Source organism: Megalobrama amblycephala, linkage group LG22, assembly GCF_018812025.1.
Source record: "Megalobrama amblycephala isolate DHTTF-2021 linkage group LG22, ASM1881202v1, whole genome shotgun sequence".
Taxonomy (NCBI): domain Eukaryota; kingdom Metazoa; phylum Chordata; class Actinopteri; order Cypriniformes; family Xenocyprididae; genus Megalobrama; species Megalobrama amblycephala.
The window spans coordinates 3,382,475-3,395,790 of NC_063065.1; the positions used below are offsets into that span (position 1 = coordinate 3,382,475).

General features: G+C 36.9%; 1 protein-coding gene across 3 annotated transcripts in view; it reads right to left on the reverse strand.

Annotated features, from left to right (window-relative positions):
• Nucleotides 1-2,730: 2,730 nt before the first annotated feature.
• The window catches only part of LOC125257817, a 33,330-nt gene continuing 22,744 nt past the window's right edge, over nt 2,731-13,316 (reverse strand). Inside the window, exons 1-4 of one of the 3 annotated variants that reach the window (XM_048174558.1) lie at nt 12,918-13,197; nt 11,715-11,815; nt 7,364-10,026; nt 2,734-4,198 (exon numbers count right to left, since the gene is read on the reverse strand). In XM_048174558.1, the coding sequence (XP_048030515.1) occupies nt 2,915-4,198; nt 7,364-10,026; nt 11,715-11,815; nt 12,918-12,946 (4,077 nt within the window). In that variant the 5' untranslated portion in view covers nt 12,947-13,197 and the 3' untranslated portion in view covers nt 2,734-2,914. Of the gene's footprint in view, nt 4,199-7,363; nt 10,027-11,714; nt 11,816-12,917; nt 13,198-13,316 lie in introns of those variants that run through there. The other 2 variants (XM_048174557.1, XM_048174556.1) reach the window with 2 other exon arrangements.

Below are 13,316 nucleotides of genomic sequence, written 5' to 3' on the forward strand. Positions count from 1 at the left end.
GTGTGGGAAAATGTATTTAAATACAAATACAGTATTTTGTATTTTGAAAATACACAAAATACATGTGAAATTGAAGATTCAGTGCAGGTATCCCTATTAGGCTGAAATCTATCTGGGCCTATTCTGAATGCCAAAAAGCATTTAGATGTGTGCAACTACTTAGAAACTTTCGTTTTAATTTTATATACCTCTTCCCTTCCCCTGCCCTGTAGGAAATAAAAAACTACAAAAAAACCCCCAAAAAACTAATTTTTAACTTTTATTATGTTTTATCACCATCATTAAAAGCCAATGTGACAATGTGTAATTTAAGCTAATTATAAATAGTCACAGTGAATTAAGAAACTACATAGGCCTACTGACTTTTAATTCCTTACCTCATTTCTGCACTCTCTGTCATTCTCTCTCTCTCTCTTTCTTAAGTGCTTGCTTCCTTGCTGGTAATTACAAATAAACTTATGTAGTGCAAAATAGCAGCCATTTATATACTTACTTCTGACAAGGTTACAATGTAGTCTAGTACTTATGGTGAACACTATTAAAAAAAAACTGTAAAACTGTGGGAACCTTTTCTGCTATATAGCAAAGAATAGGGATTGGTGATATGACAATATATGGCATGGTTTCACAATTATCAATATCAGTTTTGATACCACAGCAAAAACTGAATTTCAAACTCTTTTGATGCTTTTTTTTATGCAAGTAGTATAGTAACTTTTATATTTATTTAATGTAAAGTTTATTTGTTTCTGTATACATAATTAGAAAATATAAAGTTTATCTAAAATAAAATAAATAAATAATTAGAAATCATTTGGCACTTTTTTGGTGAACAATAAAACTAAAAGTGTAGTGTATCTTTCATCATTGTCATCACAAATGCACACAATCACTACACTAAACTGATGGAGACAGACAATGATTAACCTAATTATTTCGTCTCTACATAAACAAACATTTGCATAGATGGGTAAACACAATCACAATTTGGAAATGTGTCCAGTTACATTTTCATAAAGCACCATGTTTGTAAAATTTAAAATGATTACATTTACAAAATGAGCCTGCATAGCAGAAATAATGAATAAAGTAATGGTCGGTGTTTAATACAATCGTTAATTGAAATAAAATAATTAATGATAATAATAATTAATTGTTCTAATGTCTCAAGTCACAATTTCAAGTTTACTGGGTTTAACTTGATTATTTGGGTAGGGTTTAAGAAGTGTACTAAAAAACTTTTTCACATGTGTCGTCAAAATGACCCACAACCTAATCAGTTTACATGTGAAGAAATCAATTTATTCATAAACTTCTCACGAGACGAGTGTTTGACATAGTATAAGAGGTGTTTGACAAATTATTCGGCAAACTACTTCCTCTCATTGCTGCTTTCTGGTGGTTTGGAGAACAATTACTCAGAGTCGCCCTCTGTCGTTTTTCACAGAATTATACAATGGAGAGCACGTCAAGCATAAAAGCCTAACTGTGTGTTCACACCGCCGGCGGCGAGAGCGTCAAAGTGACGCTAGTCGGCGGCAACCAATTGGAATGTAGAGGTCCTCGCTTGAGAGGCTTCCGATTGGTTGACGCGACTTGTCATTTACTTTGACCCTCCCGTCGGCGGCGGTTTGAACGAACAGTACAGCGTTGTTGGCAGGGCGGCCAAGGCGATTGTTGACGCTCTCGCCGGCGGCGGTGTGAACGCACGGTAATAGGTTTACTGAGGAGCGCGCGCAGTAAGCAGGTAACAGGTTCATGGCGTAGAGCCATGCGAATTGCGAAAGTATAAACAAGGCTTCAACTGCACAAAGCTAAAGAGAAAGCGGAAAGTCCTATCTAAACATTGTAATGTTTATGTGTACGAAGCCATGCTTGCTGATATTGTGGTCTATAACTCCTCCCCGAACTCACGTGAACGAGCAGCGATTTGCCTGTGATTTCGGGCATTTGTCTGCGATTTCTCAAAACCTGTCGGCGAGCCAAAATCGGGGCTAAAATCGTGCAGTTTGAACTCGGCTTAACATGCAGTAACGTTAAAGGGATAGTTCACCCAAAAATGAAATTTTGATGTTTATCTGCTTGCCCCAGCGCATCCAAGATGTAGGTGACTTTTTTCTTCAGTAAAACACAAATGAGGATTTTTAACTCCAACCGCTGCTGTCTGTCAGCCAAATAATGGGAGTAGATGGGGACTTCGGCTAAAAGAGTAAAAAAAGCTTGCTTAGACAAATCCAAATTAAACCCTGCGGCTCGTGACGACACATTGATGTCCTAAGACACGAAACGATCGGTTTGTGATGTCTGATCGCGCTCTGACAGCGGCAGTGATGTCTGACACTCATTAAAGTATATGCGCGAGACATCACTTCCGTTGTCAGAGCGCGATCAGACATCACTAACCGATGCTGAACGGAGTTGGACATAGTCGTGTATTAGAGGTAAAAAATGGGGGGCGTGTCTGGTCTGAACCTGGTCTGAACCTGGTCTGAACTAGTTGATGCATGAAAACAACACCCTGATAAAGAGGTTGACTGTCTCAAAGTATTTTGAGTATTTTGAAAATACAAAAATACTCATCTTAAATGTATTTAAATACAAATTACATTTGATTTTTTCCAAAGGCTTTAAAATACAAAATACAAAATAGTATTTTGTATTTCAAATACGTATTTTAAATACATGTATCTGAAATACTGCCCATCCCTGATTAAACGCACATCATTTTCCAAAAATATAAATATTCTGTCCTGTTGCCGTCAATTTTTGAGGTATTCTTCAGGAAAGAAATCAAACATATAAATGACAATATCAATATTTGACATTTTCTAATTTAGCAGATGTTGTTTATTCAAAGAAACTTAAAAATGAGAAAAGAAAAACTTAACATGTGACCACAGATGTTAAGATGCATTCAAAAATACTTCTTATGCATTCTTATAAATCCCAGAGCTCTGTGTTTTTCTTCTCCTGCTCTCTTCTTGATTTGTTCCAGTGTTTCAGCTTTTTTAGGTTCATTTATTTCCTTCAGCTTCTCAATCAGAAGATCAATGTGCAGAAGAGTGATCACAGAATCAGTGTTGAGTGCGATCATCTCCAGTTTATCCACACAGTAAAAAGCTTCAAACACCAGCTTTATTTTCTCTTTCTCTAATTCTTGCAGTTCTTCTTCCAGCTTCTTGACCAAAGACTCACCATCACCAATCTTCCCATCATAATCCTTCAGTAAATTTTCATATGTTCTCTTCTTGTTCTGCTTCAGAGCTTCTTGAGTTTGTTTAAACTCATTTTGCTTTAGTTCTGTCAGTTGAAAACATGACTGGAGATTGGAGATCTTTGCCTCCAACTGCTTCCGATTCTGCAAAACATCTTGAGTCATCTTCAAAGATTTTCGTTTTATTGTGTCAAGAAACTTGAAAAATCCTGTTATTTCTTTAAAACTGAGATTCCATGATTGCTCTTGAACCATCTCATATTCTTCATGAAATGTATTTTCTTGACAGTTGTCAAACAGGAAATACACTGGCTGATTCTTGTCATTCACTGCACACTTGATTTTAGCCTTTTTAACAGCCATCAGGACATCTTTTGGTCGAGCTCCAGTTGAGTGTGTGAAGAGCAGGACAATGTTTTCAGCAATATCTCTCCCAAATAAAGACTGAACAGCATCAAATATGTATATTTGTCTGTCAGAGAGTCGATTCTGTGTTGCTCTAATCACCAGACACACTGTATCTATTTCACACACTCCTTCTGCAGATTTACATAAACTAAGCAAACTCTCAGCGATCTGTTTATCCACTTCAATACTCCGAGTGTCTCCATATCCTGGAGTGTCGATGATTGTTAAATGGATTGGACTCTCTTGTAGATAAAACCCATAAACAGTGATTCTGGAGGTCTGACTGTGAACTGATGTTCGGTCACTCTGATCATCTGTGATCTCAAACCAAACCTTGTCTTCTCTCTGAACACCCAACATGTAGTTGATCATCACATTGATCAGGGTTGTTTTTCCTGTTCCTGTTTCTCCCACCATCAGAATGGTTTTATGGGGTTTGTTTCTGTCTCTCTCTCCAAAGGTCATTTTTCTGTATGGTTCAGATTGATCCAAATTTCCTGTCTTTGTTTGTAGATAGTATCGAGCAGGATTTCCATCTTCAATTAAGACATTTTTCTTGATGAGATCATTTATATCCTGTAAACATAAAAACACAAAAATAATGATGGTCATGTGGTTATATTTTTAAATGATCAAATTCTAAAATTTGCACCAACCTCCCTGTTAACAATAAAGGCTCTTTCACAGAACTCAACTAAGAAAATTTAAGCATGATACATTTATTTTTGGCTGAATGTTAGGCAAAATGTTAGCCTGTCTCACCATACACTTTCATTGTATAAAAATTATGTAATAGACCTTAGTCAATGTAGCTCCATGTTTAATTTTGGAAAATGAGGCTGTGAAGGACAGAATCACAGTGCATTTAATGGATTGTACTATTGTTTAACAACATACTGATGAAACGTCTTTCAAAAAAAAAAAAAAAAAACTGGTCCTTTTTTTTCACATGATCTGGGAATGTCCTGGCATTGCAAACTTATAAAATGCTTAAAGAAAATTTGTCATCTATAATAAACTTTTCTGTTCCTTTGTTCCCCATCTGTGCTGATTTTAAATGATCCTTCAACTTTCAACTAAAACTCTGCAGCAGGTGTTTTTAGTAGGTTTGACAGCTGTCAAGAAGATGGTTGCTATGAGATGGAAACCTTCACATACTGTAACTAGACAGCAATGGTTGCTTACTTTCATAGACATTGTTTATCTTCAACCAGTGATGCGCGGGTTGATCCAAAATGAGCGGGTGGCCACACCCCCCGCACCCCTAGTTCTTACGTCTATGGCCCAATGACGCTACAATGAGCATTTACTACTTTTAAAAAAATGCGGGTCAGGATCAGGAAGCGGGTCGGGTACAGTATTTTCCTTTTTTTTTTGCGGTCCGAGTTGCGGGCGGGTTAGTTGAAAACTTTGGTCGGGTGCGGGTTGTTTATACATTGACCCGCGCATCACTGTCTTCAACTGTCAACGGCTCACATACATAAGGCTAGGGTGGAAACCATGAGTCTTTGGGCACAAACATTTTTGCTCATATTTTTTTTGTGTGTATTTCCTTTCTGATCTGGTTGTTGTTTTATATTTTACAGTAATAAACGATGGTAACTTTAACCACATTTAACAGTACATTAGCAACCTTTTGCTAACGAAACATTTAGAAAGACAATTTACAAATATCACTAAAAATATCATGATATCATGGATCATGTCAGTTATTATTGCTCCATCTGCCATTTTTCACTGTTGTTCTTGCTTGCTTACCTAGTCTGATGATTCAGCTGTGCAGATCCAGATGTTAATACTGCCTGCCCTTGTCTAATGCCTCGATCATGGGCTGGCATATGCAAATATTGGGGGAGTACATATTAATGATCCAGACTGTTACGTAACAGTCTGTGTTATGTTGAGATTCGCCTGTTCTTCAGAGGTCTTTTAAACAAATGAGATTTATATAAGGAGGAAACAATGGAGTTTGAGACTCACTGTATGTCATTTCCATGTACTGAACTCTTGTTATTTAACTATGCCAAGATAAATTCAATTTTTAATTCTAGGGCACCTTTAAATGGTAAGGGTTGCTATTAATCGTTAAGAACTATTCCAGATAGAAAGCAATCATTGAAACAATGTTGAATCAGTGTTCATGTATCAATGTAACTGCAATGAATCAACATCACTTTTGCACCCGCAATTAATGTTGAAAAATGTGGAAATTTCACCCAAAAATGGATGAAAAATGGCCACCCCTAAACTCTTCCCACAAAGTTGGGAGCATGAAATTGTCCAAAATGTCTTGGTATGCTGAAGCATTAAGAGTTTCTTTCACTGGAACTAAGGGTTCAAGCCCAACCCCTGAAAAACAACCCACACCATAATCCCCCCTCCACCAAACTTGGCACAATGCAGTCAGTCAAGTCCCGTTCTCCTGTCATCCGCCAAACCCAGACTCGTCCATCGGATTGCCAGACAGAAGCGTGATTGGTCACTCCAGAGAACACGTCTCCACTGCTGTAGAGTCCAGTGACGGCGTGCTTTACTCCACTGCATCCGACACTTTACATTGCACTTGGTGATGTAAGGCTTAGATGCAGCTGCTTGGCCATGGAAACCCATTCCTTGAAGCTCTCTACACACTGTTCTTGAGCTAATCTGAAGGACACACGATGTTTGGAGGTCTGTAGCTATTGACTCTGCAGAAAGTTGGTGACTTCTGCACACTGTGACCTCAGCATGCGCTGACCCCACTCTGTGATTTTACGTGACCTCATGTCAACACTTCGTGGCTAAGTTTCTGTTGTTCCCAATTGCTTCCACTTTGTTATGATACCACTAGCAGTTGACAGTGGAATATTTAGTAGTGAGGAAATTTCATGAATCGACTTATTGCACAGGTGGCAATAAGACGCTTGAATTCACTGAGCTCCTGAGAGTGACCCATTCTATCACAAATGTTTGTAGAAGCAGTCTGTATGACTAGGTGCTTGATTTTATACACCTGTGGCCATGGGAGTGGTTGGAACACCTAAATTCAATGATTTGGAGGGGTGTCCCAATACTTTTGGTGATATAGTGTATTTTACATTATAACTTGTTAAATATGGATATTTTTCTTACACAAATGCATTGCTTCGCTTCAGAAGGCCTTTATTAACCCCTGAAGCCATGTGGAGTATGTTTATCATGGACAGATGCACTTTCTTGAGCTTCATACTCATTTTTTCCCATTCACTGCCATTATAAAGCTCGGATGTGTCAGGATATTTTTTAATATACCTCAGATTGTGTTCATCACAAAGAAGAAAGATCACTTCAAAGAAGAAATATCACATCACACCTAGGATGGCTTGGGGGTGAGTAAAGCATGGGTAATTAAAAAAACTCAGTATGACTTTTGGCTTTTTATGTGAGCTACAATGTGTTTGCTGGAATGTTTGTATGTCGGCTGTATTTTGACCATTTTAAATTTTGACATAAAAATATTGCATTTTAATGCATGTGTATCTGGGTATGATACCAAGGTACCACCACCATACCAGTGGCTGCATGTCATGCCAAATCCAAAATTTGGGCATCATACTAAGCCACTATATACTTCCCACCATCTTGTTAAAGAAACCTTGCAAAATTGCCCTGTAATTAAATATAATGAAATGTTTTTTTTATATGGCCATAACCTTAAGATTAAAATAAGAGCAGGTAATGATGTAGTAAAAAATAAATTATTGAATGCACATCATACAGTACCTTTGTGATAACTGTGGTGACATCAGATTCAGTGATGTAGTTGAGTTTTCTCACTGCTGCACATTTAATATTGTACTCAGTATCTGGTCTGAGATCAGTCAGAGTAACTGTATTCTGGTTCTTTGACACAGTTTGAGATCTCCAGTCTTTCTCTTCCTTCATTTTGTACAGTAGTTTGAGCTCCTCTGTAGCAGGACACGGTGGAGACACTTTCAAATCCACTTGTCTATATCTGACATCTTTAATTAGTGGACAGTCTGGTTTAGTTGGACAAGTAAAACAAACAGCTTCATTAGATCCGTTTGTATACAGAAGAATGCAGGAACCTGGATGCTTTTCATGGTCTTTTACCGAAACCATAAATTTAGTGCTTTCGTTGTTATATGAAGTCATCAGCTCTTTAAATGTTTTCAGATGTTCTCTCATTTTCTCCCTGACTCTTTCAGTGAGCCATGATTGAGACGCCACACCAGATTTATTCTGTGGATTTCTCAACATTTGAGGATTCATGTAATTTTCTTGTTCATTAAGAAACTCATCCATCTGCTCAAGAGAACTGAAAGTGTAACAAAACACGTTCTCCACCTGAATATCTGACAGATATGAGTCCAAACTTCTGTTCACTTCGGCTCCAAAGTCCATTAACTGTCGAAGAAACTCATTAACTGTGTTCAATTCTTTTTCTTTCACTGTGATCCACTCTTTCAGACTCTTTTCATTGAATGGAGACTCATCATGAGCTTGTAGAAGATCCTTCAGAGCACTAAACTCTTTTTCACAAGCTTTAACTGACTGGATCACAGATTTGATTCGGTCACTGAATTCTTGTCGGTACATTTGGCAGTTTTGCTGCATATCCTGTATTTTCTTATGAAGTGCACTAAAAGTTGTTTCTCTGGTGTTTTCCAGAAGTTCACTGCACTTGTTTTCAGTCCAGATTATATTTTCGATAGCAGACTCTTTGGCCTTGATGAGATTCTGGTTTATGACTGTGAGACGCGTCACATCACTGTCTACGGTGTAGTTGAGTTTTCCCACTGCTGCACATTTAATATTGTACTCAGTATCTGGTCTGAGATCAGTCAGAGTAACTGTATTCTGGTTCTTTGACACAGTTTGAGATCTCCAGTCTTCCTCTTCCTTCATTTTGTACAGTAGTTTGAGCTCCTCTGTAGCAGGACATGGTGGAGACACTTTCAGAACCACTTGAGTACATCTGACATCTTCAATGATTGGACAGTCTGGTTTTGATGGAGGAGTGAAGCAAACAGCTTCATTAGATTCATTTTCATACAGCAGTATGCAGGATCCTGGATTATTTTTCATTTCTTTTGATACAACAATGAATTTGGCTGATGTGCAATCATTTAAATCAATCAAGTTTTTAAATACCCTCAAGTTGTTCCTCATTGTCTTCTGGATGTCAGGTGCGAGCCAAGTCTTGTGTTCAGATTCAGAGCTTTTCTCTTTATTTTTTCCTGTTGTTGAAGGACTCAGGAAGGCCTTTTGTTTAGAAAGCAGCACATCTGTCCAGCTCAATGATGTGAAAGTGTAGCTGACCAAATGTTTAACTTCCAGATTCATCAAATTTTTATTGAGGTTGATTTCTACCATTGCTCCTGAGTCATTCAGTTGTGTGAGCAATGATTTAATGATGTCAGATTCTTCCTCTTTCTCTTTCAGCCATTGTTCAAGAGCGCTTCTTTCAAATGGAGATTCCTCATGTTCTTGTAGAAGATCGATCAATGCTGAATCCTCTATGAATTTCCCACGGATCTTTGGTAAGAGAGAGCCGAGTTTCTTCACGAGACTCAATCTGCACCGGTAGCAGTTTTTCTTCATGTCATTGATTTTGTCATGAAATGCAGTAAATGTCGAAGCAGGCGTGTCTGTCAGAAGGTCACTGCATTTCATCTCAGTCGTACTTAAACTCTCAATAACAGATTCAATGTCTGTGCTTAAACCTGTGCTGATTTCATGCTGAAACTTTACAACTCTTGAGAAAAGTTTGTCCAAAGGATAAAGCCAAACTCTCAGAGGAACAGCAAGCTCTTTGTTTTCTCCCAGAAGTTTCGGAAGATCTTCAAAAACCTTCATGGCATCTTCAAAAGAGGTCGGGTTACATGGTAGCTGGAAGTCGCCATAAAATTTACAACTGAATTTTTGGACAGCAGTCTTCTGATTGTCATTTAGTCTCATACTAGCTCCAACTGAAATGCCTTTTAGCTGCTCTAATGCAGCTTTTACTTCTCCTGCTACCTCCATTTTGTCTTCATCTGAAGAAACTTCTCTATCAAAAACAAAGCAGGCATCTGCTCCATACAGCACTGCTGTCACTACATGTGTGGCTACTTCATTCTCATAGTGAGCCATGTCTCCAGAAGCAAAGTGGTTCATGATCAGTTCTTCAAACTTAGTGGTTGAATGATAATGTAATGTGAGTCTCTGTTGATTGAATGATTTCTTGGTGTCCTTGAGATAATTGGCAGCTCCACTTACACCGATGAGTCCTCCTAAAATACTCAGTTTTAGACAACCATCAATATTCAGCAATCTAGATTTTTCTTCAAACGAGTCGGAAGCTGTGACTGTGAAATCTGTATTAATTTGGGGTTTAGTGATTATGTTCTGCTGCAGCTGCTCTTTACTCCAAAGTCTGATTCCTGAAATGGAGAAAAATTAATATTTTATATCTAAATACTTTAGCCTCTTTTAAAAACACAACCTTCATTTTCTCTCAGCCAAACAACACATTATTTTTTGTTTCTTGCCCCATTGGCCATTCTCTTCCATTTATTTTTATATTTATTTACATAAATGTCATGTGAATCGCTAAATATAAGAAACATCAGTGGATTATCACATCAATGTCATATCATAATGCAGAGCTACCAACTAGTTCAAATAATAGAATTAAATAAAATAAATGATTCATGAAAATCAGAAATACAGAAAAAAGACACAATTCAACTAATAATAAAATCTCATATATTGTATAACATATCTGTCACAAGTGGTTGCAGGAAGAAGTACGACGATGAAGAATCAGATGAAAACAGTCTTTAATGGAATCCACAGTTAATAAAACAGGCAGACAAGAAAACACAACCGTAATATAGACAAAACTCAAATGAACTAAATGGACTAAACTACACAGATCAAACAAGATGATTAAGGAAGAACAGCTGACATGGTGACAAACTAAGGCAGGAAAATGAAGTTCAAGATCGTGAAGTGCTTTTAATTTGATAAGAAGTATCTTGTATTGAATACGAAAGTGAATAATAGGTGTAATGTGGGAAGATTGCTTTGTATATGTGAGGACCCTATAGTTGCAGAGAGTCAGTATACGAGATCGGATTAAACTTAAATGAACCTCAAGGACTGACTCTGAAATCGCCTCTATACCCTTAAATAGGGCATTATTTAAGGGGACAGCCATTTGTAGTAATGTCCGAAACCATAGTGGAGATTATCGAGTGCACTCACTCTATCCCACATTCGACCGCAATAACGAGTGTACAGCCCATGTAACAGCTGTCTGAATTCACTCACTCGTTTTCATTAACACCTTCAAGTGAACTGTGTTAGTGCAGTAACGTAGAGAATAGTTATTGAGGGCTATTTCTTTTTGACTGAAAAAAGAAATACATGGACATCTTGGGTGACATGGGGGTGAGTAAATTATCAGGAAATTTTACTTTGAAAGTGAACTAATATTTTAAAGGGTTACATCCACATCCATAGGACAGAGAGGTTTCTGTCCCCCCATAGAGATCCAAAGCAACTACTACTCAAAAGTCCAGAAAGGTAGGAAAAATACATCAATAAAGTACTCCATGTGACTCCAGTGACTTAAACTCATTTCTCTTTATTTTTAAAATAATATTATCCAAAGCATGTTCACCCAACAGTGCCAGGTCTCACGTGAACACAACACGCATGCGTCGTGAAGCTCTCATGAACGCGCATTGCAGATCAAAATTTTTGTAAGTGGTAAATTATGTTTTTCTTTCTTTTTTTTTTTTTTTTTTTTGCACAAACAAAGTACTCGCGTCACTTCATAAAACTGAATTTAAATTACTGGAGTCACGTGGAGTACTTTATTGATGTCTTTTTCCTACCTTTCTGGACCTTGGAGTGGTAAATGCGTTGGATCTTTATCTTCATCAAAAAGATCGTAATTTGTGTTTTGAAGATGAATGGATGTGGAACGACACAAGGGTGAGTAATTAATGACAGAAGTTTCCTTTTTGGTTGAACTAATCCTTTAACCACAATCTCATGAGTTATTTTACTCTAATCATTCATTTAAAGCTTCACAGATTTGGGTCAACAGCCCGTTCATCACCTGGTACAAGAGCATCTCTCCTGCAGTCATACAGCATCCCCAGCTGGAAGGGTCTCCCTAGAGCTGCAGTCTCTATTGAATTCACTCCCACTGGATCCATGCTAGACAAAACACAGAAAAGAAGAAATCAACCACTGAGATTACTGTTAGAGGTTTGACCAATATTTTTTTTAAGAGATATTCAAAGCTATCAATTCGGAAGTTGGTTCTTAAATATCAGCATTAGCGCCATCTGGTGGGCATCTAAACATAGAGCATTGCCTTAAAATTCTTCAAAACTTTTGCAATACAGCCCGAATTCAGACTATTTTTGTTTTGTTAAACAAAAGGTAAAGTTTAAACATATTTAGCCTACATAAGGCGTGATTGAATGTTTTCTCTAATAGTCAAAGTAATAAAACAATTAAATGCAGACAAAATTTACAGTGAATAATAATGTACACTGATAAAAATTATATGCTTGATTTACTTAAAAAATATAATGAATTCTTTTGCATAATTTTATTACGTAGATCTAACAAGACTAGTCTTTGTACAAACTACTTAATTTTTCTGTTTGTTGAAATAAAATTTGCACATAAAGTTAACTTAATTTTAGCATTCAAGACACATTGGACACATTCAAGAACCATTTTCACAACTTTTACAAAATCTTCACTCTGCAAAGTCTCTTTTTGTTAGGCGTTAGCCAGAAGATGGGTATATTCCCTTTATGGCATGCCCAAAACAGTTGTTTTTATTATTAAAACAACTTTAATTGTTGTTAGCAGGTCCTCAACCCAAGCACATGTTCTACACTTCACCACGATGGTAACCCCAAAACTATTAACATAACAGAAACTTTTAAATACCAACATAATAGAACAGTAAACATTAAAAAGTCTCTCCATTTTCTCATGTTGCTAAAAACTGCTTAAAATAACAGTTTATTTCAACATTTACACTCCTAGATCAGCCCCTTTGCAAAGCATGATGGGTTGTGAAAGTCTTGTTTGATTGAGTCCTGGTTGAGTTTACTTGATTGAAACATGTTATTTTAATATGAAAACATCAAGTTGAGTCAAAAAGTAATTGTTTTAAGTCAAATTAACATGAAGCAATTAAATTTGAACCAGAAACCTAATACAATGGTGTTGAATCAAAATAAGTTGTTTACATAAAGTGAACAGCATCAAAAAATCATTTTTTTGAGTGTAGCCTTACCCTTTCTGAGACAGTTGAGTATCTGTCATGACTGATTCCACACAGATGGAGTCTATAGGTTACAAAAAAACGTAAGTAAACTACAACTTAAATGATTTTTTCTACAAATGTCATTTCAATCACTCACCGGTGATTTATGAGTTGAGAAAATGGATCAAAATGTCTTAAATGTTGATGCTAACTGAAATGAAACTGATATGAAAAGGTTAAATGTCATCTGTGTTGATTCCTCTGTCGTGACTTTATGTGGTTGGGTCTTCACAGCAATCATAATTAAGTTAAGTTAAATGAATCTACTTACTGTTTTTAGGATCCTTCCGGTTCTAGATGATTTTAAACTCTTGCAGGTAAATCAACAGGTGTATTCACAGTATACTGAGGGAAACACCCTCATGGTCA